The 26191-nt window shown below is 42.7% G+C and overlaps 1 protein-coding gene across 3 annotated transcripts in view; it reads right to left on the reverse strand.

The window, feature by feature from the left end:
* The window catches only part of LOC311041080 (peripheral plasma membrane protein CASK-like), a 125187-nt gene that overhangs the window by 94653 nt on the left and 4343 nt on the right, over positions 1-26191 (reverse strand). For all 3 annotated transcript variants that reach the window (XR_014600345.1, XM_084051524.1, XM_084051523.1), the window contains exon 2: positions 5911-6023. Coding sequence is in view for 2 of the 3 variants with exons in the window: in XM_084051524.1 (XP_083907650.1) it covers positions 5911-6023 (113 nt within the window). In the remaining variant the exon portion in view is untranslated. The remainder of the gene's footprint in view (positions 1-5910; positions 6024-26191) is intronic.

Consider the following 26191-nt stretch of genomic DNA (forward strand, 5'->3'; position numbering starts at 1 on the left):
AAAGAAAACATTTGAAAGAAAAGAAAACCCTGCCTAACAATGATGTTATTGGTAGGCTGGAGTGTCCACAGCCATCCAATGAGACACAGACCGAGTAGGAAAAAAATGGTACCGTATTGTAATGATAATTGTGATAATTCCTGATATATATGAAGAAATGTTGAAAACGGGTGAAGTTGTCCGTTAACTCATTAACCGCCAAGGTAAACGATCGAGTTAACCCATTAAGACCTGAGGCGATTCTTAAAAATGTTTTCTAAATCCTACGTTTTTTGAAAAAAAAAAAAAATATAATCACGATTTTTTAAAAATAGCAGATATACAAGCTCATAGCGCGGCACTCGGTGCCGCGCTATGAGCTTGTATATCTGCTAATTTTGAATAGCCAAATAATTCTAAAATGACACAGACGCGTCCCCGGTCTTAATGGGTTAAGGAAGCACCAATATTCATCCACTGTCCCATTATCCACTGTCAGCTTATTTGGCCAACAACATGCCTCATGGGTCCATTTGGTTCCAATGTGTACTCTCCCTACCTAGGTACGGATGGATAAATGACCACTGAGGATTTACAAAGTGTGCACCGCTATAAAATAGCGGGTTGAAAAGGAGAGGGTCCACTTTAGGGCAGGAGAAGCGGACCATTGACACCACAATGATCTGTTGTCCAACTCCATAAAAACCTCATTTACACACATGCGTGCGTGCGTGCGTGCGTGCACGCGCACGTGTATTACTATACTCGTGAGGACCACATGTCCCCACAAGTACAGTAGAATTTGACAGATAGACATTGTGTGAGGACCATTTTCCTGGTCAGTATTGGTAATAATGGTTATTTTACAGTAAAGACATTTTATTTTTAGAGTTAACTTTGCAATTAAGAACAGAATTGGGTTGGGGGTTCGGCGTTTAGGGGTTTGGTTTAGGGCTTTAGCATTGTGCCGCGCGCTGAAAATAGCTGATCTACAAGCTTGTAACGCGTCGCAGCGCGACACATTGTGAGCTTGTAGATCAGCTATTTGCAGCTTAGGGCTAACAATGGCTTTTTTTCTTCTTTTTTAGAGGGCGCTCAAAAAATTGCTAAAAAGGTTGATGTGCTCACAAGTATAGTAATCGAAGTGCGTGTGTGTGTGTGTGTGTGTGTGTGTGTGTGTGTGTGTGTTACACAACAGCGCACAGACAGACAGTGTGTTGGGACTACAGAGCCTCCATTCTACTCATCTTCCTTCTCTCTCTCTCTCTCTCTCTCTCTCTCTCTCTCTCTCTCTCTCTCTCTCTCTCTCTCTCTCTCTCTCTCTCTCTCTCTCTCTCTCTCTCTCTCTCTCTCTCTCTCTCTCTCTCTCTCTCTCTCTCTCTCTCTCTCTCTCTCTCTCTCTCTCTCTCTCTCTCTCTCTCTCTCTCTCTCTCTCTCTCTCTCTCTCTCTCTCTCTCTCTCTCTCTCTCTCTCTCTCTCTCTCTCTCATGCTGGTGACATTTCCATCAAGTATCCTGCCGGCTCAATTTCTCCATGCTTTTCTTTATTCTATCTTACTTCCACTGGACAGATCAGCGGCAGGTATTCGTTCCTTCATTCATTAATTCATCAAACCTCTTATTTACACCAACATTGGTTGTGTGATGCATTTATTGCAGTCTCATTGGCATCCGTCTCATGAAGGCTTGTATCGCGTAGCCAGACTAAATCTCCCAATGCCACATATAGTCTGGAACTACACAAAAGCCGAGACAGGAAGCTGTCATCTGTTCTTTATTTCCGTTTACGAAAATATATTTTATAATATATTTACTTTTTTTTTTAAATACAATTTCTGCTAAGCAGCAAGCTATAATAATCTAAGCATATAATGCTTCGATTATGTTTTATTTATATTTAAGACAAATTTGCGCTACTGTGAAGACGAAACGGAAGGGGGGAGGAGACGTCTTTATCCTCTGATCATTTTCAGAGCTTCTGTGCTCCAGACCAAAGTGAGGTCCGGGGACCCCCAGAGGTCCTTGAGGGGTTCCAGGGGGTCCCCAGCAAAATGTGTTAATACAGCATCACAATCATTTTAACTCCTTTATCCATATTTTATACGTTGGCTCTTCAAAAATAGCAGATAGGCCGCGCTTGCAAGATACAAGCCGCGCTGCAAGCTTGCACTGTACATCTGCTATTTTTGAACATTTTTTGAAAAATGTTTTTAAATCATTTTGACATCTTCTCTTCTGGGGGTCTATCTGGCACAAAAAAAAAAATCAGATGGGGGGTCACGAGACTACACGAAGCCTACGCTCCAATACTGCTGTTGGCCTGGGGCCAAACCCTCCACGTTCACACTTCAAGTGACCTCTTACTCATTTCCTCCGCCTGTGACTCGTGAAAATGTCACGAACATGAACCATCAAATATAATTTGATAGCAGGGGTCTTCAACAGAGGGTCCGGTTTTTGTTTTTTTTACACTAAACACCTCAATCCTAGCATCCCTATTCTGAGGCGAAAATGTGCCGAAAATAGCCTGATCTACAAGCTCACAACGCCTCACAGCGTGAGGCTTTCTCTCTCCTCTCTCTCTCAGCTAAGGGATCCTTGGCCTGAAAAAAAGTCCAAGACCCCTGTATTTTTTTACGCGTCCTAAAACCACCTATCACCTTGATTTCACCTATACTTTGTCAGATAGTCAAACGTTTTCCTTTCACGTTTTCCTTTCAAAACTTTAGAGGTGTTTAAAAAATCTAGTGTTTTGTCAATTATTTAGGGGGGGCCCACTTGCAATATCCTCACGTCCCATTCCTGTTGGGAATCACTGGTGTCAACCATATGGGGTTTAAGTTGGTTAACACCTATAACTGCTCCTGATAAGCAGGTTGGTGCCTTGCATGGTTTCCTCTGCCGTCGGTGTGTGAATGGGTGTGTGTGAATGGGTGTGTGTGTGTGTGTGTGTGTGTGTGTGTGTGTGTGTGTGTGTGTGTGTGTGTGTGTGTGTGTGTGTGTGTGTGTGTGTGTGTGAATGGGTGTGTGGGTGAATGGGTGTGTGTGAATGGGTGAGTGTGTGTGCGCCCCCTTCTGTGACGCACACGGAAGTTTCCAGCTTGCCCTGCTGAAGCGGAAGGAAGTGGAAGACTAGCCCAAGCCTTATATGGGCTAGCCCTGCGGAACAAGGAAGCGCGCCCGAGATACGAACGCTTCAGAGCCGAAGGAGGCGTCTACTTTTATATGTCTATGCGCGCAGCAACTATAGTCAGTTAGACGTGCTGTGAGTGGGCAGTAGTCAACGCGCTGTGATTGGCCAGTAGTCACTTTGAGTGGCAGCTTGCCCTCTATGGTGGCCGCCAGAGCCTTGTATTGCTATACAGGTCGCTCTAATGAACTGCCGAGGCCAATGAGGTATCAAGGTTTCTATATCTATGCTTAAAGCCCTATATACATACTTTGTCGTATGTCAAACAGTGGAAATAGCTGATGTACAAGCTCACAACGTGACACGTTGTGAGCTTGTACATCAACTATTTGCGTTCTTTGACAAATGTGGATTTGTATCTCTTTTTGTTTTGTAACTGCTTGATTTTTTATTTTTTTTTGAACATCGGACATTTTAGCCTATCATTTAATCTCCCCCAAAATAGCGAGTCCATGTTGACTGAGGTTCAGAGCCTGTGTCTTCCTGTTGTCACCTGCCATGGTGTCATCTCTGAGCCACACTCACAGATGGTCCTGCTGACTGCCAGCACTGTGTCACTGATAGCACAGTATGACACACACAAACACACGCACGCGCGCACACGCAGACGCACACACACACACTCACACACACACACACACACACACACACACACACACACACACACACACACACACACACACACACACACACACACACACACACACACACACACACACACACACACACACACACACACACGCGCGTGCACTCAAGTGCACGCACACATACACACACACACACACACACACACACATGCATGCACACACATATGCATGCACATATGCATGCACACATTCACACACACACACACACACACACACACACACACACACACACACACACACACACACACACACACACACACACACACACACACACACACACACACACACACACACACACACACACACACACACACACACACACACACACACACGTTGTCCGAATTAACCTGACATGTTTACAGAGTATAATGCAGAAAAAGTAGCATGAGGCCATTTAGAAACAGTGTTCTGCTTTATAACCGTCTCATGACCACTGCCTTTCTCATGGAACTCTGGAATACCTGACTGCCTGTAGAAGTGTTTGTCTTCATATGTACATTCCCTTCACTCTACTAGGAACTTTTGTTTCTCTCCTGTTTTCCTCGCTGTTGTTCTGTATTCATCCTGTGCTTTCCTGACAACTACAAACTACAAATGATGACAAAAATTTCACCCACATCTTTACCAACACATTCTCACTCCCAAGACGGCAAATGGGTGACGGCTTGGGACGAATTTGACTAAACAGCAATGTTTGACATCTCTAGCGGGATGAAACTCGAACGGTAACAGTTAAAAGTCCACTTATTTGACTGTTCCGTCACCTGAACTGAGCTCACCCCCCCCCCCCCAAACAGACTCAAACAGTCAATACGTCATAAACCGGATGTGACGTTTTCGACAATCCCTGATCGGCCTTAAAACTATGTGATTACACGACAACGATGACTGTTAGACACCCAGAAAAAATAAAATAGAAGTGGACCTCTCCGTTCGTTTTTTATACCGTGTGAAAAAAACGTGTTTTTCGCTATTCTGGCCGAAAATGACCGTGGATAAAAAATGTGACCCGGAAACGGAATCTGCGTTATGCATCCGGCTCCGGGTGAGTGTGACGTAAGTGGAAAAGGAAACTGATGATGAAAAATAAAAAGAACAGCGCGATCACAGATTAAACAACGAAAATTCCAAAGAACGAGTTAACTCGATCTTCAGAATTGCGGCACGCAAGCGATGGATTTGAAAAACATGTATCTCATTCTGTAAGGTTGTGTTCTTCTCTTCAAAATGTTTTATTGTAAAATATTGGAACAATTATATATTCTATTAAATGATTTATTCCAGTAATATTCTGTTAATATTTCTTTTTTTTTTCCTACCGTCCTAAACGGTTAGTGACACACATTCAGGTAACTGTCCCATCCCTAGTATATATATATATATATATATATATATATATATATTACAGGTAGATTGGCATTCCAGGTAAATTGGAAAAGAAGCGCTTGACATGAGTCCCACACCACACACGCACGCATGCACACGCGCACAAACGAGCACGCATGCGCGCACATGCACGCGCGTGCACACACACACACACACACACCCGCGAACAGCCTTATTCCATGCAGTTGAAGCACAAGGGGGCGAGGGGGCGGGGTGGCGGGCTATGTTAGTGCAGTGAGTGGCAGTTGGGGCAAACCATAGAGGGGCAAACGCAGTCCCCACAACATCATTTACGATTCTGTGCCTATCGGTACATAACTCGGACGGCGCTTAGTCGACTAGCAGACCATCGGCCGGTCGGCGCGGGCACTCGCGCCTGGAGGCGCGCCTCAAGGTCTGCTGAGTCGGCGCGCCTCCGTCATGGTCCAAAACTATACTTTATCGGCGAAAAAAAGTAGTCCGCGGTTGTTTGAAAAAGTAATGTCCCAAGCGGGAGTCAAACCCAGACTCCCAGTGGTAGTGGATGGGGAGTCCAATGATTATCGAAGTGCGCCACTGAGGCTGGTATGTATGTATATCCATGTTGTTGTTGTCGCCGTCCTCTCATCGCAGCCCCGCCCCGAGCCTAAAAACAAGCGCTCCACTTCCAATCTCCCTGGAATGCCAATCTACCTGTGACATATATATATATAGTGCATGTGTGTCTCACCCTCTGTGCTGAGGCCGGGGCTGGAGGTGAAACTGGCCACATCTACAATCTTCACTGCAAACTGCTGGCCTGTGTCTCTGTTGATACATCGCCGCACCACGCTGAACGGACCCCTGCAACACACACACACACACACACACACACACACACACACACACACACACACACACACACACACACACACACACACACACACACACACACACACACACACACACACACACACACACACACACACACACACACACACACACACACACACACACACAGTGTACAGAGTTAGTGACAAAAACCACACACAAAACCACTGGAAACACTTTGGACATGTGCATTTTCAAACAGTGATGAACATTAACATGATAGCAATGAATTATTTGATTAACCCATTGAGACCTGAAGCCGATTCTACATGTCTCCTAAATCTCAACAGTATTCTGAAAAACTTATGTTTCTATATCCGTGGTGCTCAATCTTTTTCATGTCAAGGACCCCCAAAATTATATGTATTTGGCCGCGGACCCCCATCAAAATATTTTGTTCCAGGGACCCCCCAGAAGCAAAGATTTGAGTTCAAAATGTTCGCTTTAAAAATATATATATATTCAAAGATTTGCACACATTTTCACGATTTTTCAAAAATAGCAGATCTACAAGCTCGTAGCGCGGCACTCGGTGCCGCGCTATGAGCTTGTAGATCTGCTATTTTTGAATAGCCCAAAGTGTAAAATAATGTTTTTTTAGCTCAAATCTAAAAATGACAAAGTTCCAGGTCTTAATGGGTTAATTGTTTTTGTTTTGTGTATTAATCAATTATAAAAACAATATACTGTACATACATACATAACAATATTTTTTTAATGTTATTTTGTGGTCGATTAATCGAGTAATCGTTTTTTAACCACTTGAACCCCAGCATTCATATTCTGGCGCTAACCTTAGCCCAAACATTAGCGTTGTGCCACGTTGTGAGCTTGGAGATCTGCTATTTTTGGCAAAGAGATTTGGTGCAGACAGGGGTAAAGGGTAAATAGAGGTTTATATATAGGATGTATATGATAGCAGTTGATTCATCCTTGTGAAAACTTCATTTTGCACGCACGCGCGCGCGTGAGTGCACACACACACACACACACACACACGCTTGTATTACGATATCAACATTTTTAGACAGTGATCTTATCAAGGCTATGTATATATATACATACACACATTTATTTATTATTTTGTGGTTCACGACACCAGTGTGCAACTAATCGCAAATCAAGCATAACTCCACCTCCAATTCCTAAAACCTAAGTTATAAATGTCTAATCCTAGATCCAACCACAATCTTTTCATAACCGTAAACGTATCTCTAAAAATCTGTTGAACCCATTAAGACCTGGAACGCATCGGTGTCACTTTAGATGCCTTTGGCTATTCAAAAATAGCAGATATACAAGCTCATAGCGCGGCACCGAGTGCCGCGCTATGAGCTTGCAGATCTGCTATTTTTGAAAAATCTTGAAAAAAAGGTTTCGATCTTTTTTCAAAAAACTGCTAGGATTTAGAAATATTTTGCGATTTTTTTTAAAGAATCGCCTCAGGTCTTAAAGGGTTAAACAAAAACAAAAATATTGTGAGGATCAGGAACATTTTAGAAAAATTCTACTACTACTTTCGGGGACATTTGGTCCTCACAAGTATAGTAATGAAAACATGCACGCACACGCACACACACAGATGTGTGTGGAGGACCTTGCAGAGAGGGAGGGTTAGCTTGCATAGCCTAGCGGTTAGCTTCAGGGCCTCCACTGGAGTCCCAGCCATGTGAATTACAGGGTGTGTGGACGCGCCCTGGCACTGCGTGGCCCCACAGCTGTAAAAGCTCAAATAAAGGCTCCGTTACGCCCCGTTTGTACCTCGTCGTATGACGGTGTGAAGCTCTGAAAATAGCAGACCTACAAGCTCACAACACGACGCGTCCCCGGGACACGTTGCGAGCTTGTATGTCTGCTATTTTCGACGGAGCATAAATTAGGCTTTTTTTTTCGGAAACCTGAGTTGGGGAATAAACCCAGGCTGAAGCCCAATTTATGCCCCAGGATATAGCCGATCTGCAAGCTCACAAACGGGTCTGCGTTGTGTTGTGAGCTTGTAGGCTGTTACAAGCAAAAGTCCTGGACAAAAAAATGTACTTGAGTAAAAGTAAAAGTACAAAAGTATTGGCATTACAATAAAGTACCGAAAGTGGAAGTAGTCAGTAAGAAAGTCCCATTTCATAGGATTTCTCTATGGTTCTCCAAATTTGACAAATTCCATCAAATATAGCAGATCTACAAGGTCACGGAGTGTCACGATGGCGCGCGTTGTGAGTTTGAAGATCTGGCATTTCATTTTAATAGCCAAAGTATAAAATAGGGCATAATTGGTTAAAGCAATTTGTTTTGTAATGTAATGTAATTGTATCTAAATCTTCATTGTAGTGGAGTAAAAACTACAACATTTTCCTCTGAGATGTAGTAGAATTTAAAAAAAAAATAGACGTACTCAAACAAAAAAGTACCTCAAACTAAAGTAAATGTACGTAGTTACTTCCCAACACTTCTTGTAGGTCTGTTATTTCCGGCGTGCGCGACACCGTTGTAAGAGGAAGTTTAAATCAGGCTCATGCCTGGGTGGTTTTGTGCATGGGAGGGGGCGGGGCCAATGTGACTGCGGTGGGAATGAACGCAAGCCGTGAGCATTGGTGGACACTAACCGCGGTTTGCCATGTCTGCTTACTATATGCAACAATGGGCTTGCTTTTCTATAAAGTCACTCGTAAATATTGGTAATCGCAGGTTGTGTTTTTTTCCTTTTTTCCTTGTTGCTAATGTGTAGTTGCTTATTTGGACTTCCTTCCTAATGTCGTTTAAACCAGTGTTTTGCAAATATTCTCGTGTCAAGGACCCCCAACTTAAAGTAGAATTCCAGTCATTTTAGATGTTTGCTTTGATGTGTCGCTAATCACTCACCAACATACAAAGGGCCGTTGAAGTTTTCCAGAGAAGCCCCTGTTGTCCATTGTGGAGACCCCTTCCCCTGGCATAATGGAGTAATGTGTATAAATGAAAATCACCTATTTTAGCACCTCCAAAGTTGTTTTTTTTTCCCACTAATCCTCATTATGCAGTGTACTGACACTCAAACATGCACTAAATGTCCCTTATGAGCTGCCGTTCATGAAGAACGACATGGAGCTGGTTGCTTGTTTTTCTCAGGATTAGTGGAAAAAAACGAACTTTGGAGGTGCTAAAATAGGCGATTTTCATTTATACACATTACTCCATTATGCCAGGGGAAGGGCTCTCCACAATGGACAACAGGGGCTTCTCTGGAAAAATTCAACGGCCCTTTGTATGTTGGTGAGTGATTAGCGACACATCAAAGCAAACATCTAAAATGACTGGAATTCTCCTTTAATATGTATTTGTCCGCAGACCCCATCTGAAAATATGTTGTTCCAGGCTACCCAATACAATATTTGGGTTGTTAAATGTTTCAAAATGTTTTTTTTGGGATGCGCTCAGGTGGCACAGTGGTAAAGGTTGCAGGTTCGATTGCGGTGCGCCCGGCTTTGACAGGCGTCTATACAAACACAAATGGTCCGTGTTTGAGGAAGGGAAATTGGGGGGAGGGTGATATTTGCACGTATTCCTACGGGCTGGGGCGGGACCTGTCAGCAGGGAGTGTTGGGCGGGAGGAGTAGGACGAAGGCTCTACGTCCTACCACTGGGGGCTCCTCAGTCAGTAGGATATGACACCTGTGACGACACAGAAATGTGTGTGGGGAGGAATCAATTCGCATAACGACTACATTGGGGAGTAAAAGGGGGTAAACAATAATTGGCTAATTGAAAATAGCCGATCTACAAGCCGAGCTTGTAGATCGGCTATTTTCAAATGGCCTATGTATATAGGTTTAAAGTGCTCATGTGTCCTAGTCGCTTCTTTTGGGCTTGTTTTCAGAGACCTGGTTGCATATTTCTCTCTGGCAACACTGACACTAACTACAGTACATGCACTGTAGCCTACTGCATTGGTTCTCAAAGTGGGGTCCGGGGACCCCCAGGGGTACTTGAGGGGGTTCCAGGGGGTCCCCAGCTAAATGATGTATAGGAACCAAATGGACCCTTATGGGTCTGTAACTCTGAGAGTGTACAAATGGAACCAAATGGACCCATTAGGGTCTTTTAACATTGATTTTATAATATAAATTGGGGTCCCAGGGATAGAAAGGCCATTAAATGGGGGTCCATAGCCTAATGCATGTCAAACTGGGGGTCCTTGAAATTATTTTTTTCACGGCTAGAGCCGTAAAAAATCTTCTCTTATGGGGTCCCTGGCATATCTTTTCAAATGGGGGTCCGCGGGCTAATAAGTGTCAATTTGGGGGTCCTTGAGAACCACTGGCCTATATGTAGATTTTTGGAGCATGTGGTAGAGCCCATGATTTTCACTCCACTACGTGTCACACAGAAATATTGTACTTTTGACTCCACCACATTTATAGCAAGGGACTCTTGGGACCCAAACGTACAAACATGTATTATGAATTAACCACTTAAACTCTATTTTTTTTTTATATATTTGAAAATAGCCGATCTACAATCTCACAATGCATCGAAGCGTGGCACATTGTGAGCTTGTAGATAGGCTATTTCTTTTTTTTTAACTGAGAGAGCTTGTGATTAAATAATAGCTCTACTGGATTCATTGGAACACAGGTTCTTTCTTTTTTTTCATTTTCTGAAAAGCAACTGTTTTGAACGTACAAGGTTTCTGACCGACAGCACCGATATAATATGTCCACCATTGTCAGTGTGACTGCGGTGGGAAAGGACATCTGGAAGCTGTGAAGACATCTGGCTGAAAGGACGTCTGGGGCGTGTTTGCTTTATCCTACTGGGCCAACCAGACGGGTGGGGTTACACACAGTTCAGCACACAACTTGTTCCGTCGGTAACAGACGGGGGACGAGTCACCGTTTTGCAAGTTCTAAGTAAAGTCTCAAGTCTTTGCTCTCGAGTCCCGAGTCAAGCCATGGAAGGGAAGTCCCGAATCAAGAGAGGTAAGTCCCAAGTCAAGACAATCAAGTGCCAAGTCATGACAGGCAAGTCCCAAGTAAAGTCCAAGTCCAAACCTTTTCTTGCTTCGAGTTCCAATCAAGTCCTAAGCTTGTTGGAAGGTATCAAGTCACTTGAAAAGACTTGGATGTGACCTGTTGTTTCATCCCTAGAGTCCAGAGAGGGCGGTAACACTTGCTATGTCTCCCTTGTCTATTCACGTATAATAAGCGTACTTATAATGCATTATACATGTCCATAACCCTGTATAATTAGAGTTCATAAATAACTCATAAATTCTCATAATGCTTTATAACAATAATAATGACACATTAGAAAGCATTATATAATGACATAAGGTCAAGTATAAAAGCATTGTAATCGGCTTATAATACTGTATAATTACAGTTATAACAAGCACTCATAAGTATTCATAATGCAATCGTAACACATTATAAGGCCTCTTATAATGACTCATAAGGTCAAGTATCACACTTTATGATTACTGGTCACTCATTGACTTTTTCTTTTGGCCAAGACCATGTATTATAATGATCATACTTGTATTGCGATATGATTTTATAATACATTATAATCACTGTTATAATGCAATATAGAATATTTGTAAGACACTATAAGTGGTCATTTGGTATAGTAATCAAAGTAAAATAAATAGCATTCATTATTGTACGCAAGAACAACAAAGGGTTTCTGCCTACACCTTCAGGAAGGTAATTACTTTCAAATCCCTTATCATCTTATAACACTTATAACTCTTATAATCTCACTGTAATGCATTGTAACAGTGATTATAATACACTATAGCATTATTATAATGTATTACAACTGTGATAATTATAATACGCGATGATCCTTGCCAAAACAAAAGTCTGTGGGTGTCCAGCAATTATGAAGTATTATAACACTAGGCCTTATAAGTCATTATAGGCAGGGGTGCACATAACTGGTGCGCAGGTGCGCATGCGCACCCAAAATAAAGAATGCGCGGCACATCAGACGACGCAAGGCGCTTTTGCGTACCAACAGCTGGGACAGGAATTTCCAGGATTTTATTTTTAAGCAAAAATAAAAAATAAAAGCCTGGAGATCGAGGCTAGGAATTTACCTCCTGAAGCCACACTCACACAATCACGCTGAAGCACGCGTCGGCCCCATGTACAGCCATTAGGTGCAGGGTGAGGGGACGCATGCTGCACGCGATTGTGTGAGTGTTGCCTCTCATCCTGACACACAGACACACTGCGACTCGCAGCTCGCTGCACGCAGCCATCAGCGGCTGTTAGAGGCACTCGTCACCGATGATGAACGTGCACCGTAATGGTGCAAAATATGCCGTGAACGTCCCAATCTGGCTGGATAAAAGCAGCGCAGCACAGGGCACCAACCTTGGGGGGTTCACCAAACGGCGTGAGAAGAAAACAAAACGTCGAAAAGCGGCGGAATTTGGAAGCAGAGCGTCCTTTTTTTCTCGCGCAGCCAGAGCCAACCATTTGTCACTGCACGTACTCCTACAGGCACCTGTCAGCAGGGAGTGTTGGGCGGAAGAATGTTCTAAGTCCTCCCAGTGGGGGCTCCTCAATGACAGGTGAGTCAATAGGATACGACAGCAGTGACAACTCACACGTGTGTGTGTGTGGGAAGAATCAACAATGGCAACATTTAGGAGAAAAGCCACCACCCTTTGTAGATGTTGATTATTATTACAGAACGCCCTATATACATTTTGGCCATTTGAAAATAGCAGATCTACAAGCTCACAATGCGTCGCGATGCGACGCATTGTGAGCTTGTAGATGTGCTATTTTCAAAAGATGTTTATGCATTTTATTTGAACACTTTGTGAAATGGGACATTCTGCATAATGAGTACTTCTACTTTTGGTATTTTAAGTACATTTTGATATCAATACTTTTGTACTATTACTCAAGCACATTTTGAATTTCGGACGTTTACTTGTAACAGAGTATTTCTACATTGCAGTATTGATACTTTTAAGTAAAAACCTCCACTGGACAGGACTATAGACCAATTATTTGTTTACAAACATTGAGACTGGACGCACAGGTGACTGTTTCATGTAATCAATTCCCAACAGATCCCCAAACCTGTTGTTTTGGGGTGCACTGGTTTCAGTTCATTCAACCCCCTCTTGTCTGTTGGCTAGTGAGGTGCGCCCTTGCGAGACATGTACTTCACCCCGCAACAGTATTGCGCGCCGAGAACAGCTGACATACAAGCTCACCACCGCTTCACGGATGAGACCGTTCTCAGCCGTTCTCTGCGCGCGACACCTTTGCGCGACGGAGCATAAATTTGGCTCGACGGGCTGCAGCTGCGCGAGCAAGAGCAGGCTCTGGTGCCATGATCATAGAGCGCTCCCTCCGCTCTTATGACAGCCACTGGAGGTGGGGTTTGGGGGACAACTGTTTTGAATTGTTATTGTTGTTTACACACAACAGAAACCAAGAAATATATATTTCAAGAGCGAGAGATCACAGTAAAAATCCTAAGCATTTTTCCTCCACATTGGGAGAAAAACAACATCTGAAAGTTTGATGGGATGCATTTTTACACCTGAGGCTGTGACCACTTTTACATTGCATCTTATGAGCGGTGGGGTTCATTTGGTGCCGGCCTGCGCGTGCATACTGGTTCTAATCAGTGTGACGTCGTCTGTTAAGGCGTCTATAGGCAACACAGCCTGGCTGTTCGTCCTGTCCTGTAGACTGGCATTTTTCAGCACAAGACACCGTCCCACGACAAACTATAAAACCCAGCTTAAGTGGCTAAGCAAGCAGAAGCCCCAAAAGCTTTGATTTAGCAGAAAGTTGCCTTGTAAAGTCAATACATCACGGGGGGGGGGCGGGGGGGGGGGGGGGTGTGCGCGTGTGTGTGTGTGTGTGTGTGTGTGTGTGTGTGTGTGTGTGTGTGTGTGTGTGTGTGTGTGTGTGTGTGTGTGTGTGTGTGTGTGTGTGTGTGTGTGCATGTGTGCGTGAATGTGTGACTATAATGACAAATCCAGCCATGCGGGAACGTAGGCAATAAGTGCTCATTCCCTGCGGGGTGGGGGGGAGGGGGGGTCCGACCATAAACACCCCCTCGTCCCCCCCCTCTCTCAGGGGACTCCACAGGGATCCTACCGAGGCCTCCCCCCCCCCGCCTGAAAAGCGACCTCTGCCCTCTGCTTGATGACCTGTCAAAAAGGTGATTGGCTGCAGCAGCTGCTTTTCACAATAACAGAGTTGGGGAACGGTGGGTGTTTGTGGTTCACGATAGATCAACGGGTTTTCGACAGTTTTCAGGCCAAGGACCCCTTAGCTGAGAGAGGGATGAAGCAGAGATCCCCACAATACATATTATAAAATTGTGTTGCAGATCAAAATTGTTCGCGTAGTTTGCATATATGATAGATATGTATTTTCAGACCACTAAAACTCTAAGACCACAACAGACTCACTACTTAGTAAACTTGACTTTTGGCTCTGTACTTGGTCTGGTCTTTTTTTCCCCCTCTACACCAAACCTCTCTGTAGGAAATAGCCGATCTACAAGCTGTGAGCTTTTAGATCGACACCACACAGGTCTTCCCAACAATAGCGAAGATTGAAGTCAGTGTGAACATGGCCAAATAATAACTGAAGAGCCAAACTAGGTCTAATGAAGCACGCTAGCATTTAGGCTAACCCTCCTGCCTGAGGCTGCAATACAACTTGCACTGTCTGCAACTGTTGCAGTGTGAATGAGGGAAGCGGAGGGCGGTTACTGCGGAGGACGGGCCGTCTCCCCATTCGTGTCGCCATTGGCTTAAAGGAGTGAAGGACAGCCAGGACAGCCAATGACAAATAGGTGTCGCTTACCCATAGCTTGGGAGGACGAGGCCGCCCGTGCAGAGAATGGGAAAATATCCCCATTGGCTTAAAGGACAGCCAATGACGCAAATCTGTCGAATGCAAATCTGTAATCTGTCGAATGCAAATCTGTCGAAACGATGACTAGTAGGTCTGCCTCTTCTTAGACTCAGGCGCTCTTCGAGCACCTGGTAAAAATATAATTTTATTATGAGTTTGCTAAAAGAATTGATTAGAATGTCTTCTTTTTCTAAAAAGTTTAAACATGGTCGATCCTCTGGAAAGTTGTTTTTAAACACAGTTTTACAGCGGTAACTGTGTCACTTTAACACTGCCGTTATTATTTTAATAATTTTTATCCCGCGATTTTTGTAACCCATTTTTTTCACCCGGTGCCAATTTCCTAAGTGATCCTGGGCGCTACACCAGCCCTACACCAGCGCTACACCAGTCCCCCACAGCCAGGGAGGCCAGGGCCGAGCTCATGCTTCCTTCAGTGCATGAGAGCCAACTGACCTTCTTGTCACCTGACAGGAGGGAGTTTCCCTGGTTGGACGTAGTGCGTGGAAGGAACACGTTATTCCAACCAGTTCCCTTCCCCTCCATCAGGCGCCCCGGCTGTCATGGGGAGGCGGTATAGCGACCAGGATTACTACATGTTTATGTGAGGGTATTAACTACCCTAGGAGACACGGGGAGAACATGCAAACTCCACACAGAGTAGGCCCTTTCGCCAACCCCACCCTGGGTATGGGCGCTGATGACGCGGAGGAGAAGACACGCCCCCAGCGCCCACAGCGTCCCTGGCGGGAATCGAACCCAGGACCTTCTAGCTGTGAGGCGACAGCGCTACCGACTGCGCCACCGTGCCCCTACACTGCCGTTATTAAGTGATATCTCTGTCCTAATAGGCTCTATGCACAGCAGCCATATTGGAAAGAAATTGGGCCTCGTCCTAACTGCCTTCACATTATTCTAATTAAGGTTGAGTTCCATTCTGGTCAAACAGAGTCAGGGTGCTGATATTGTGCATGTTGGCTCACTGGAAACACTCTGCTACACCCAGTGGGTGTCAAAGTGTGGTCCAGGGACCCTCATGGTTCCTTGAGGCGGTTCCAAATGGCTCCTTGCAGGTGTGTAACTCTAAGACTGTACGAATGGAACGGGTCCATTGGTTCCACTTGTACACCCCCCGGAGTTATGGGGGTCCTTGAAATAAATACAAAAAGGTTTGAGAACCACTGTACTACAGGGTTAGGTAATCACAGAGGGTTTCACTGTGCTTCTATGAAAAGAAACAAAAAGTCATTGCGACCTCTCGTTCGCTTGTTATACTGTACGCCATTGAAAATGGCATGTCTCGCCAAAAATACATAGTAAAACACAGGAGACAATACAAATAAAATACAAGAAATACAGGATTTTTAAGTAATAAGTTAACCAAGAAGTGAATGGAGCAGTAAACGCAGTACTTTAGTAAACATACTTTGTTACCCACACCAGCCTGTCAGGGACAATAACAGAGCGCTGTGCAGGACAACAATGCAGCAGCATTGCAAGCAATAAAGATAATTGGTTCTGCACATGTTGACAAGGAGTTAAGGTCAAAGGTCGGTGTCTACACATAACTGCCAGGGTCAACCAACAGTGATAGAAGTCAGTGCCGAGACGGGTACAACATCCTATCCTGAGCAGTTTGCAGTCTCCCTTCGCTAATGGCTTATCCGGGGGTATAACGTTACAGTCGGTCAGAAACCTTGTAATTCCATATTACGACTTTTTTTGTCCTCGTAAATGAATGCCCTACTTTGTCATACAAGAGCGTCACACAAAAGTAGCACTGTGAGCTTGTAGATCGGCTGTTTTTGCTATTTTGGGACATTCTTGAAAGTGAAAGTGGTTAACGGAGTAGATCACCCAACCATCCATCAATTACACACCCCATGAAGCCTTGAATTCATGGAGTTTTTTTTTTTTTGTCGCATTGCTAAGCCAATAATTCCATGAACAGCGGAGTCTATCCGGTCACCGGCTTTGAATGCTATCGATGTATTGAATGGGACATTATCTCGTTTTATCAGACCATTGAACGGGCGAGTAGGCGACATACTGACCTACCCGCGATTTATCAGACCACCATTGAATGGGCAAAGTAGGCGAGATTCTGACCTACCCAGCGATTTATCAGACCATTCATTGGGCGTAATCAGGAGACCTACCGGAGGCAGAGCAGTCCCCACAACATGATACCTATCGGTACATAACTCGGACGGCGCTTACTCCGCCGAGTAGGCTCAAGCAAACGTCGAAACGTTCAGCACGGCTGCTCGCTCGGTGGTGCTTCGCGTGGCTCCAGTTCGCTTGAGACTGCTCGCCTCCGACATGGTCTGAAACCGAAACCGAAACTTAAACTCATCTGAAGACGCACCTCTATAGAATGGCTTTTGACTTGAGAATTGGAAAATGGACACTGTGTTCATTTGAAGACTCTATTGTATTGCCTGTTTTTTGTTTTTCTTTCCCCACACTGTTTTTTGTGTTGTGAAACACTTTGTAAACTTGTTTTTTGAAAATACAAATTTAGTGTATTATTGTTATTATTATTTGACTGAGAAATGTGCCCCAGATTGTCTGCTTTGAAAGTACTGGTTGACTTTATGACTTGTTGATCTTAGACTCGCTCAGTTCCTCCGAGAGAGAGGGAGTGGAATGTCAGTAGCTAAGCTCACAATCGGCTATTTTACACTTTTTTTTATGAAAATACACAAAAATTAGTTTTTTAACGTTTTTTAAAGTTGAACACAAATCTCTTATGGGGGTGACCTCCCTGGTACAAATCGTATATACCACGTGCTTGCGTATGTGCAAGACAAGTGATGAATATAATCCCAGACGCATCTTCTCCCACTTAGCGCACTAAAAACTGTGTCAAGTTTAGGAGGAGTTTGGAGACTGAAGCAAAGTAATGAGACCCCTGAGGAGGCCTTGATGAACACACACACACACACGCACGCACACGCACACACACACACACACACACACACACACACACACGTTAGTATTGTATTACTATATTATACATCAACATTCCAGGACGGCAATTAGTTATTTCAAATTATTTTGCGATTCATTGTTAAAGGACAACTTCACCCATTTTCAACCTATCTTCATATAATTGGTCCTCACTTTCTTCATATAACAGTACCAATTATATGAAGATAGGTTGAAAATGGGTGAAGTCGTCCTTTAACCCTAAATCTAAAGGTCCGCACACACCGGGAGAGTTTATTTTGCATGACAAATTCACATTCATTTAACCCATTAAGACCTGCGGCCGATTATTTAGGCCTTCTAAATCAGTAGTTCTCAAACTTTCTTGTGCCAAGTAACCCCACAATGCTATGTATCAATCACCGCGTCCATTCACACATTGAGCCACATTCAATTCCATTCTAATGGATTTGGAAACATGCCTGCTTTGCTTTCTGTTGCTTTTTTAGCTTTTTGCCGAAAACAACCCACATTCAACTGCCAATATGGAATGGGTTATCATGACGGCACGTTTTTTCCCCCCCGATTCTACAAGGCTCTGCAACGTCTTTTAAATCGATAGGTGGATGGATCGTTGTGAAGAATAATATTCTACGATTTTTCAAAAGTTAATGAAAACGCTCGGAATCGCTGGCAAGGTCGGCTATAGACAATGTTTTACTCTGGCGGTTAATGAGTTAAGAGGAAATCGCTAAAGAACGGGAATTGTTAAAATCCTAAAAGATCCCATGAGCGCTGCCTCTGTGGACATATCGTGGCTGACAGAGACGTACGTGTTTTGTTTCTGATGGAAATGGTTGACTCGACTGTACGGAAATATTTCCATCGTCATAAATGTTATTTGTTAGGGGTGTAACTGATTTGAACGATACATGGTTATTTTAGGCAGTATAGAGACCAGGATTACAGCATGTTTTTGTGAGGGTACCTACCCTAGGAGACACAGTGAGAACATGCAAACTCCACACAGAGAGGCCCTTTCGCCAACCCCACCTAGGGTATGGGCACTGATGACGCAGAGGAGAGAACACGCCTTCAGCGTCCCCGGCAGGAATCAAACCCAGGACCATCTAGCTGTGAGGCGACAGCGCTACCGACTGCGCCACCGTGCCCCCACGATACATGGTTATTGGCGAGACTATATACAAGGATGAAATTGGATCATTTAGTGCGATTCAAATGCGCTAATTCAAATCGATACATTAACTCCATTTAGAAAAATATTCACTCTGTGTGAAATGTATACCTGAAATGTATACCTGTCTTTTTAAACTATAAAAAAGAATATGGCCCCCTCATGCATTAGAAGGACAATATCAGTCACCAGAACGAGGGACCTGAGTTTTCAATGAATCTAACATGGTTAAAATGGAGTTGGAAGTTGAATGGGCTTAGAGGAGGGTCTGATCAAATGATTATTAAATATCTAAATACTGACTCAAGCAATTTAAAAACTGTCTGTGGGATGCTCAAAAAAGCCAGAGTAGACGTCAAAATGACCACAGAAGTGTTTCAAAGTGAAATAGCCCTTTCTTACGGGGGTAACAGCTTGGCATTGGCGGAGAGCTGCAGTCAATGTCTGCTGGCGTTATTTATGTCCTACGCCCCCCCAGGGCCACCACCCCCCACCCCAACCCACACACACACACACACACACACACACACACACACACACACACACACACACACACACACACACACACACACACACACACACACACACACACACACACACACACACACACACACACACACACACACACACACACACACACACACACACACACACAGATCCCCTCCTTTCTGTCCTGCAGCACTGTTCCCCTGATAGCAGCACTCCATACACTCTGTCCTCTTCCACTACAATGTTAGAAGGAGCTGGCGGGGCAGTCTGCTCTTCACCACTTGTGTTCAGGTATCAGGGGTCTTCTTTTCTGAAGTGAATACACACGCAAACGTATGTTTCTATATCAGTGGTGCTCAATCTTTTTCATGTCAAGGACCCCCAGAATTATATGTATTTGGCCGCGGACCCCCATCAAAATATGTTGTTCCAGGGACCCCCAGAAGCAAAGATTTGAGTTAAAAGTGTTCGCTTTAAAATCATATTCATTCAATGATTTTCACACATTTTCACGATTTTTCAAAAATAGCAGATCTACAAGCTCGTAGCGCGGCACTCGGTGCCGCGCTATGAGCTTGTATATCTGCTATTTTTGAATAGCCAAAGTGTAAAATAATGTTTTTTAGCTCAAATCTAAAAATGACACAGTTCCAGGTCTTGATGGGTTAAAGTAAAACTTAATATAATTGTTTTAAAACTTTTTTTTGCTCATTGTAAGATGGATCTATGAACCCGATCCAGAGACCACATCACTTCTCCACTCCTTCTCGAATCTTCACTGGCTCCCAGTCAAACACAGACTAGATTTCAATATACTGATCACCACCAACAAGGCCCTCAACCTCCAGGCTCCCCGCTACCTCTCTGCATGCACGTGCACACATAGACATGAAAGGGGGCTTGAGCCCCTGCCCTTTTACCCGTCGCTAAACGGGTGACAATGGCGTTCGGAAACCGGCAAAAGTGGCCGTTTTCAAGATGTTTTGGCCATTAACTCTGGAACGGAAAGGTCCAATCTGCTCAGTTCGAAGCTTGTTGGGTGTGTGACTTTGAGGACATTAAGCACATAACAACACATGTATGGGTCTTTTTGGTTTTCGGGCCTAAAACTATGGGAATTGTTCGTAAAAAGAATTAATCCAATTGGTGCCCTTTTAAAATTCCAGACCCTGCCTCTCCAAATCCTTCTGCACGTCCCTGCCTCTCTGAACTCAATCAGATTGATTCAGAACGCTGCTGCTCGACTCCTTACTAATAACAAGAAAGTGGAACATATCACTCCAGTTCTTAAATCCTTACACTGGCTCCCTGTGTGTCAAATAATTGATTTCAAAATACTACATAAAGTAAAGCTTTGATGGTTTAGGGCCAAAATGCATTCCTGATCTTGTGCGATATCATGAACCATCCAGACACCTCTCAGGTCATCTGGGAAAGGTCTGCTGTCTGTCCCTATACATCCAAAAATAAATGTGGGGAAGCAGCATTTAGTTTTTTATGCACCACATTTGTTTTGGCCTTTTAACTAGTACTCTCTTAATAACGTTGTTTCTTCTATTTGTTTTGTTGTAAAGCGACTTTTGTTTGTTGTAAAGCGTTAATAAGGAAAATAAAAAGTTTGACATCTTGACAAAACCTGCCTGCCAAATTTCAATGATGTCACTGGTAGGCAGGGTTCTGAGCTGACCACCGCCCTCCTCTGAGACACAGAGTGTGGCATCTTATATGATGAGCATTAGGACCACTCACTAATGTGGCAAAGGAAAAACATTCCCTTGCTTTTTTCTTTCCTCAACTGCTTTCAACTTCTGATATATCGTCTCTGTCGGGGGGAAACCTCATTATGTCCAAAACTGTTACTTTTCAGGATTAAAAATACAAAAAATAGCAAAAGTAGCAGATCGACAAGCTTGTAGAAGTAGGGCGTTCCTTTACGGGAAGGAACACAAAAAGTTACAATATGGAGATGAGGTTTCTGCCCGACAGCAAAGATATACCGTTCCAGTAGTGACTGGTGTTGCCATGTCATGCTTATTAAGCAACATAGGGCTTGTTTTTCTGTAAGTTGTTGATAGTTGCAGTTTTTTGGGGCTTGTTTCTAAAGTGTAGTTGCTTATTTTGGGCTTGCTTCCTAATGTTGACTAAACAGGAAACCCCCCCCCTAATTAATATGTATTTGTCCGCGGACCCCCCATCTGAAAACATTTTGTGCCAGGGACCCCCGTACCAGATTTGTGTTGATAAAATGTTTCGAAACATATTTAAAATGTTTCACTTTTTCAAAATAGCAGATCTACAAGCTCACAACGTGTCGCATTGTTGTGAGCTTGTAGATCGGCTATTTTCAAATATCTGATGCATGTAGGCTTAAAGTGCCTCACGCGGCTCGGCCGCTTCTTTTGGGCTTGTTTTCATAGACCTGGTTGCTTATTTCTCTCGCTGAATCTAGCAACACTGGCAGTGACAGGTTTGGTTTACAGCAGCATCGTGTGACAGTGGCAAGCAAGTCACACGTAGTGACACACTACAGTAACATGACTTGGTGCTATTCTCTTGTCCTTGTCTTAACCCATTTAGACCGGGAACGCATCTGTGTGTCATTTTTAGATTTCTTTTGGTTATTCAAAAATAGCAGATATACAAGCTCATAGTGCGGCACCGAGTGCAGCGCTATGAGCTTGTAGATTTGCTATTTTTGAAAAATCGTGAACATTTTCTTAATTTTTTTGCCTCAAAGCTTTGCTTCTGGGGGTCCCTGGAACAATATTTTGAGATAGGGGTCCGCTGACAAATACATATAATTTGGGGGGTCGTTGACATGAAAACAGTTTACCGCTGATATTATGTTCAAATATGATTGTTTTGGTCACGGCCTGACAAGGTTGAGAACCACTGCATTAGAACACATGGAGGTGCATGGACCACTCATCACCAGTGTTGCCAGATTTTGCGAGAGAAATAAGGAGCCAGGTCTATGCAAACAAGACCAAAAGAAACAACTTAATCCTATATACATCGGCGATTTGAAAATAGCCGATCTAAAAGCTCACAACTTTCAACAACAAAAACATTTTGGGACAAAAGTCCCCAAAAAATCAAAAGTCAACCATCTTCAGAAGATGGTTGAGAACCACTGGTTTAAACAACATTAGAAATAAAGCCCAAATAAAGCACACTTTATAAACAAGCCCAAATAGAGCAACTTCACTTTAGAGAAACAAGCCCAAATAAGCACATAACACTTTAGAACATACATGGGCAACAGGCGGCCCAGGGCCACATGCGCCCCACTAATGCGGCCTGCAGGTTAATATCGGAATACTGATACGTATATTATTGATTTCAGCTGTTACAATTCAAAACATGCAAACATGACTTGCTTTAATTACTTCAGTCCATATTAGTAGCTTAATGACTAGTATCAAAATACTATTGTCTGTTTTATGTCCAATGTATTTGTATTTAAGTTCATAACGTTAAGTATAACTAAATGCACTTGAAATGAAATAAAAAAGTATTTTCAGGATTCCAATTCAAAAATAGCAAAAATAGCTACAAGCTCAAAACGCGTCGCACTGTGACGCGTTTTGAGCTTGTAGATCGGCTATTTTTGCTACTTTTGTGTGACAAGTATGGCATTAATTTACGAAAAAAGTTAAGATACGGAGATAAGAGATTTCTGCCCAACAGGATATGCAATGTGGCCCTCTGAAGTGAGTGTGGATATAGTAGCCCTCTCCATCATCAAAGTTGCCCACCCCTGCTTTAGAAACCAGCCCAAATAATAAAGCAACGACACTTTAGAAACAAGACCCCAAAAAAACGCAACCCGCTGCAACTACTAATACTTTACAAGCAACTTAACAGGAAAAAAAACAAGCCCAAAGTCGCTTATAGTAAGCGGACATGGCAACCCTGCGCGTCGCATCAGCCCATTAGAGTAAACCCGGGTCAACCAGAAGATGTGAGAATGAGAGGAACATGACCCGGGGGGGGGGGGGGGGGGGATCTTAATGGATCATTGGTGGTCTACCTCCAGTGAAAGAGACGGTGGAGGGGGGGGATGCTGACTGCTGGGAGGACGAGAGAGAGTGACCTCACACACACTGCACTGGTAGCCAGCCAGCAGTGGTGGAAAGTAACTAAGTGCATTTACCCGAGTACTGTACTTAAGAACAATTTTGAGGGGGTTTTCTTATTTTACTTTACTGAAATATATATATATATATATATATATATATATATATATATATATATATATATATATATATATATATATAGATATATATATATATATATATATATATATATATATATATATATATATATATATATATATATATATATATATATATATATATATATATATATATATATATATATATATATATATATACTGTATACACACACACACACACACATTTTGGCAATTTGAAAGTAGCCGATCTACAAGCTCAGAACACGTCGTTGTGAGCTTGTAGATCTGCTATGATTCTAGTACATTTTATATATTTGACACTTGTGAAATGGGACCTTCTGCATAATGATTAGTTCTTACATTTGGTACTTTAGGTACATATTGATGCCAATACTTTTGTATGTTGACTCAGAGTACATTTTGAATACCGAACATTGATACTTTTACTTAAGTACAAAATGTGAGTTTTGTCGGCAGAGTCATGTCCACTGAACATCACAGATGGAGATGTTTCACAAGATAGGTATAGGACCACAATGGAAACAAGTCCCCGGGACTTTTTTGTGTTATCCTTTTAGCCTTAATGTCTGACTGTACCCCGTGCCGTTTACATTTCTGACTAATAAAGTATTCAATCAATCAATCAAAAGAACGGGCTGAGGTGAAGAAAAGAACAGGATAGAATAGAAGGTGCCTTGTCACATCACACTGTAAATGGGCCTGTCACAGCAATTACATAAAAGCCTAATAGCAATTATTTTTGCATAATCGTGAAAAATGTTCATACATGTTCAAACATAGCAGAAACAGCAGATCTACGAGCTGTTATTTTTAAGTATACAATTATTAAATATGTAATTTGTACATTTACGTTATTTGTCACATCTGTCCTGTGCAATTTTTCAATACGAAAGCCTAATAGGCAAACATATATATTTCCAATGTTCAATGCCAAAAACACTTTAATCGCAATTATGTTTATGACATAATTGTCACAGGTCAACTCAAATGTTGTAATTGTTACAGAGTTGACTGTTGAGTGCTATTATGGTGTTAAAGGAGCACCCATTTTCAACCTTAACTTGATTGATTGAATACTTTCGATTTAATACTTTATTTAGAAGTTTGCAGAGAAAAAAGCACATGGAAGTACAGTTCACAATACAAGGTCAACTAAATAGGATTGAAAAAGCCCAGAAAAGCCTCAATGGCTTGTTTCAAATGGGGTCCTCACGTACTCAATTCATAGAGAGTACTCAATCCATCTTCATAACATTGTTCCTAATGCTCATAACATTGGTCCTTACTAATGCTCATTGTAAGATGGTAGTTTTTCGACTAGTTCAGAAACCTGCCTACCAATGACATCATCGATGGTGTTTCCAAGCTAATAGATAATACAGCCTTTCTCTTCCTGGAAGGTTAGCACGCTGGAATAGAAGCCATTGCACTTTAAAGGGTAAGACCACTTTGGTAGAGGTTGGGGTTGTGTAGTTACCTTGCCATGATGTAACTGGGCATCATGGCAAGAAATCAAAAATGATTGCTCCATTGATTAGAAATTGATAATTCAAAATATGCTCCTCATTGACTTACATTGTACGGTAAAACGTCTCTCAAACTCACTCTTTTAGCACATAAATGAACCCAAACATAGCTGATTCAGACAATATAGAACATCACCAAACCCAGTACTGTTTTTTTTTTAATAAAAATGTCAACTTCCTGTTGATTTTACTATTTGAAAATCTGGATCCGGATCCGCCGATCCAGTCCGGGTTTTCTACTTATTAAAAATGGCAAAAGGAAGTTGACATTTTTATAAAAAAAACAAACAGTACTGGGTTTGGTGATGTTCTATATTGTCTGAATCAACATTGTTTGCGTTCGTTTTAGTGCTAAAAGAGTGACTTTGAGAGCTGTTTTAACATACAATGTAAGTCAATGAGGAGCATATTTTGAATTATCAATTTCTAATCAATGGAGCAATTATTTTTTATTTCTTGCCCACCTTTGGAGTTACATCATGGCAAGGTACAGACACAACCCAAACCTCTACCAAAGTGGTCTTGCCCTTTAACCATTATTTTATACTTTGACCATTCAAAAGTAGCAGATATACTGTACAAGCTTATAGCGTGTCACTTTGTGCCGTGCTATGAGCTTGTAAATCTGCTATTTTAGAAATAAAATTGTGCAAATCTTTAAATATGATATTACTTTTTTGTGAACATTTTTAACTCAAATCTTTGCTTCTGGCGGTCCCTGGAATATAATATTTTGTAATGGGGTCCGCGGGCAAATGCACAACAATGTTGGTGGTCCTTCACATGGACATGTTTGAGCACCACTGATATAGCAACATACGTTTTTTCAGAAAACTGTTAGGATTTAGAAGATAATTTTGTAGAATCGGCCTTAGGCCTTAGGCCTTAGCACTTGAAGCCAAAGG

The sequence above is a fragment of the Gymnoscopelus microlampas genome, assembly GCF_963454915.1.
Source record: "Gymnoscopelus microlampas genome assembly, chromosome: 24".
NCBI classification, from domain to species: domain Eukaryota; kingdom Metazoa; phylum Chordata; class Actinopteri; order Myctophiformes; family Myctophidae; genus Gymnoscopelus; species Gymnoscopelus microlampas.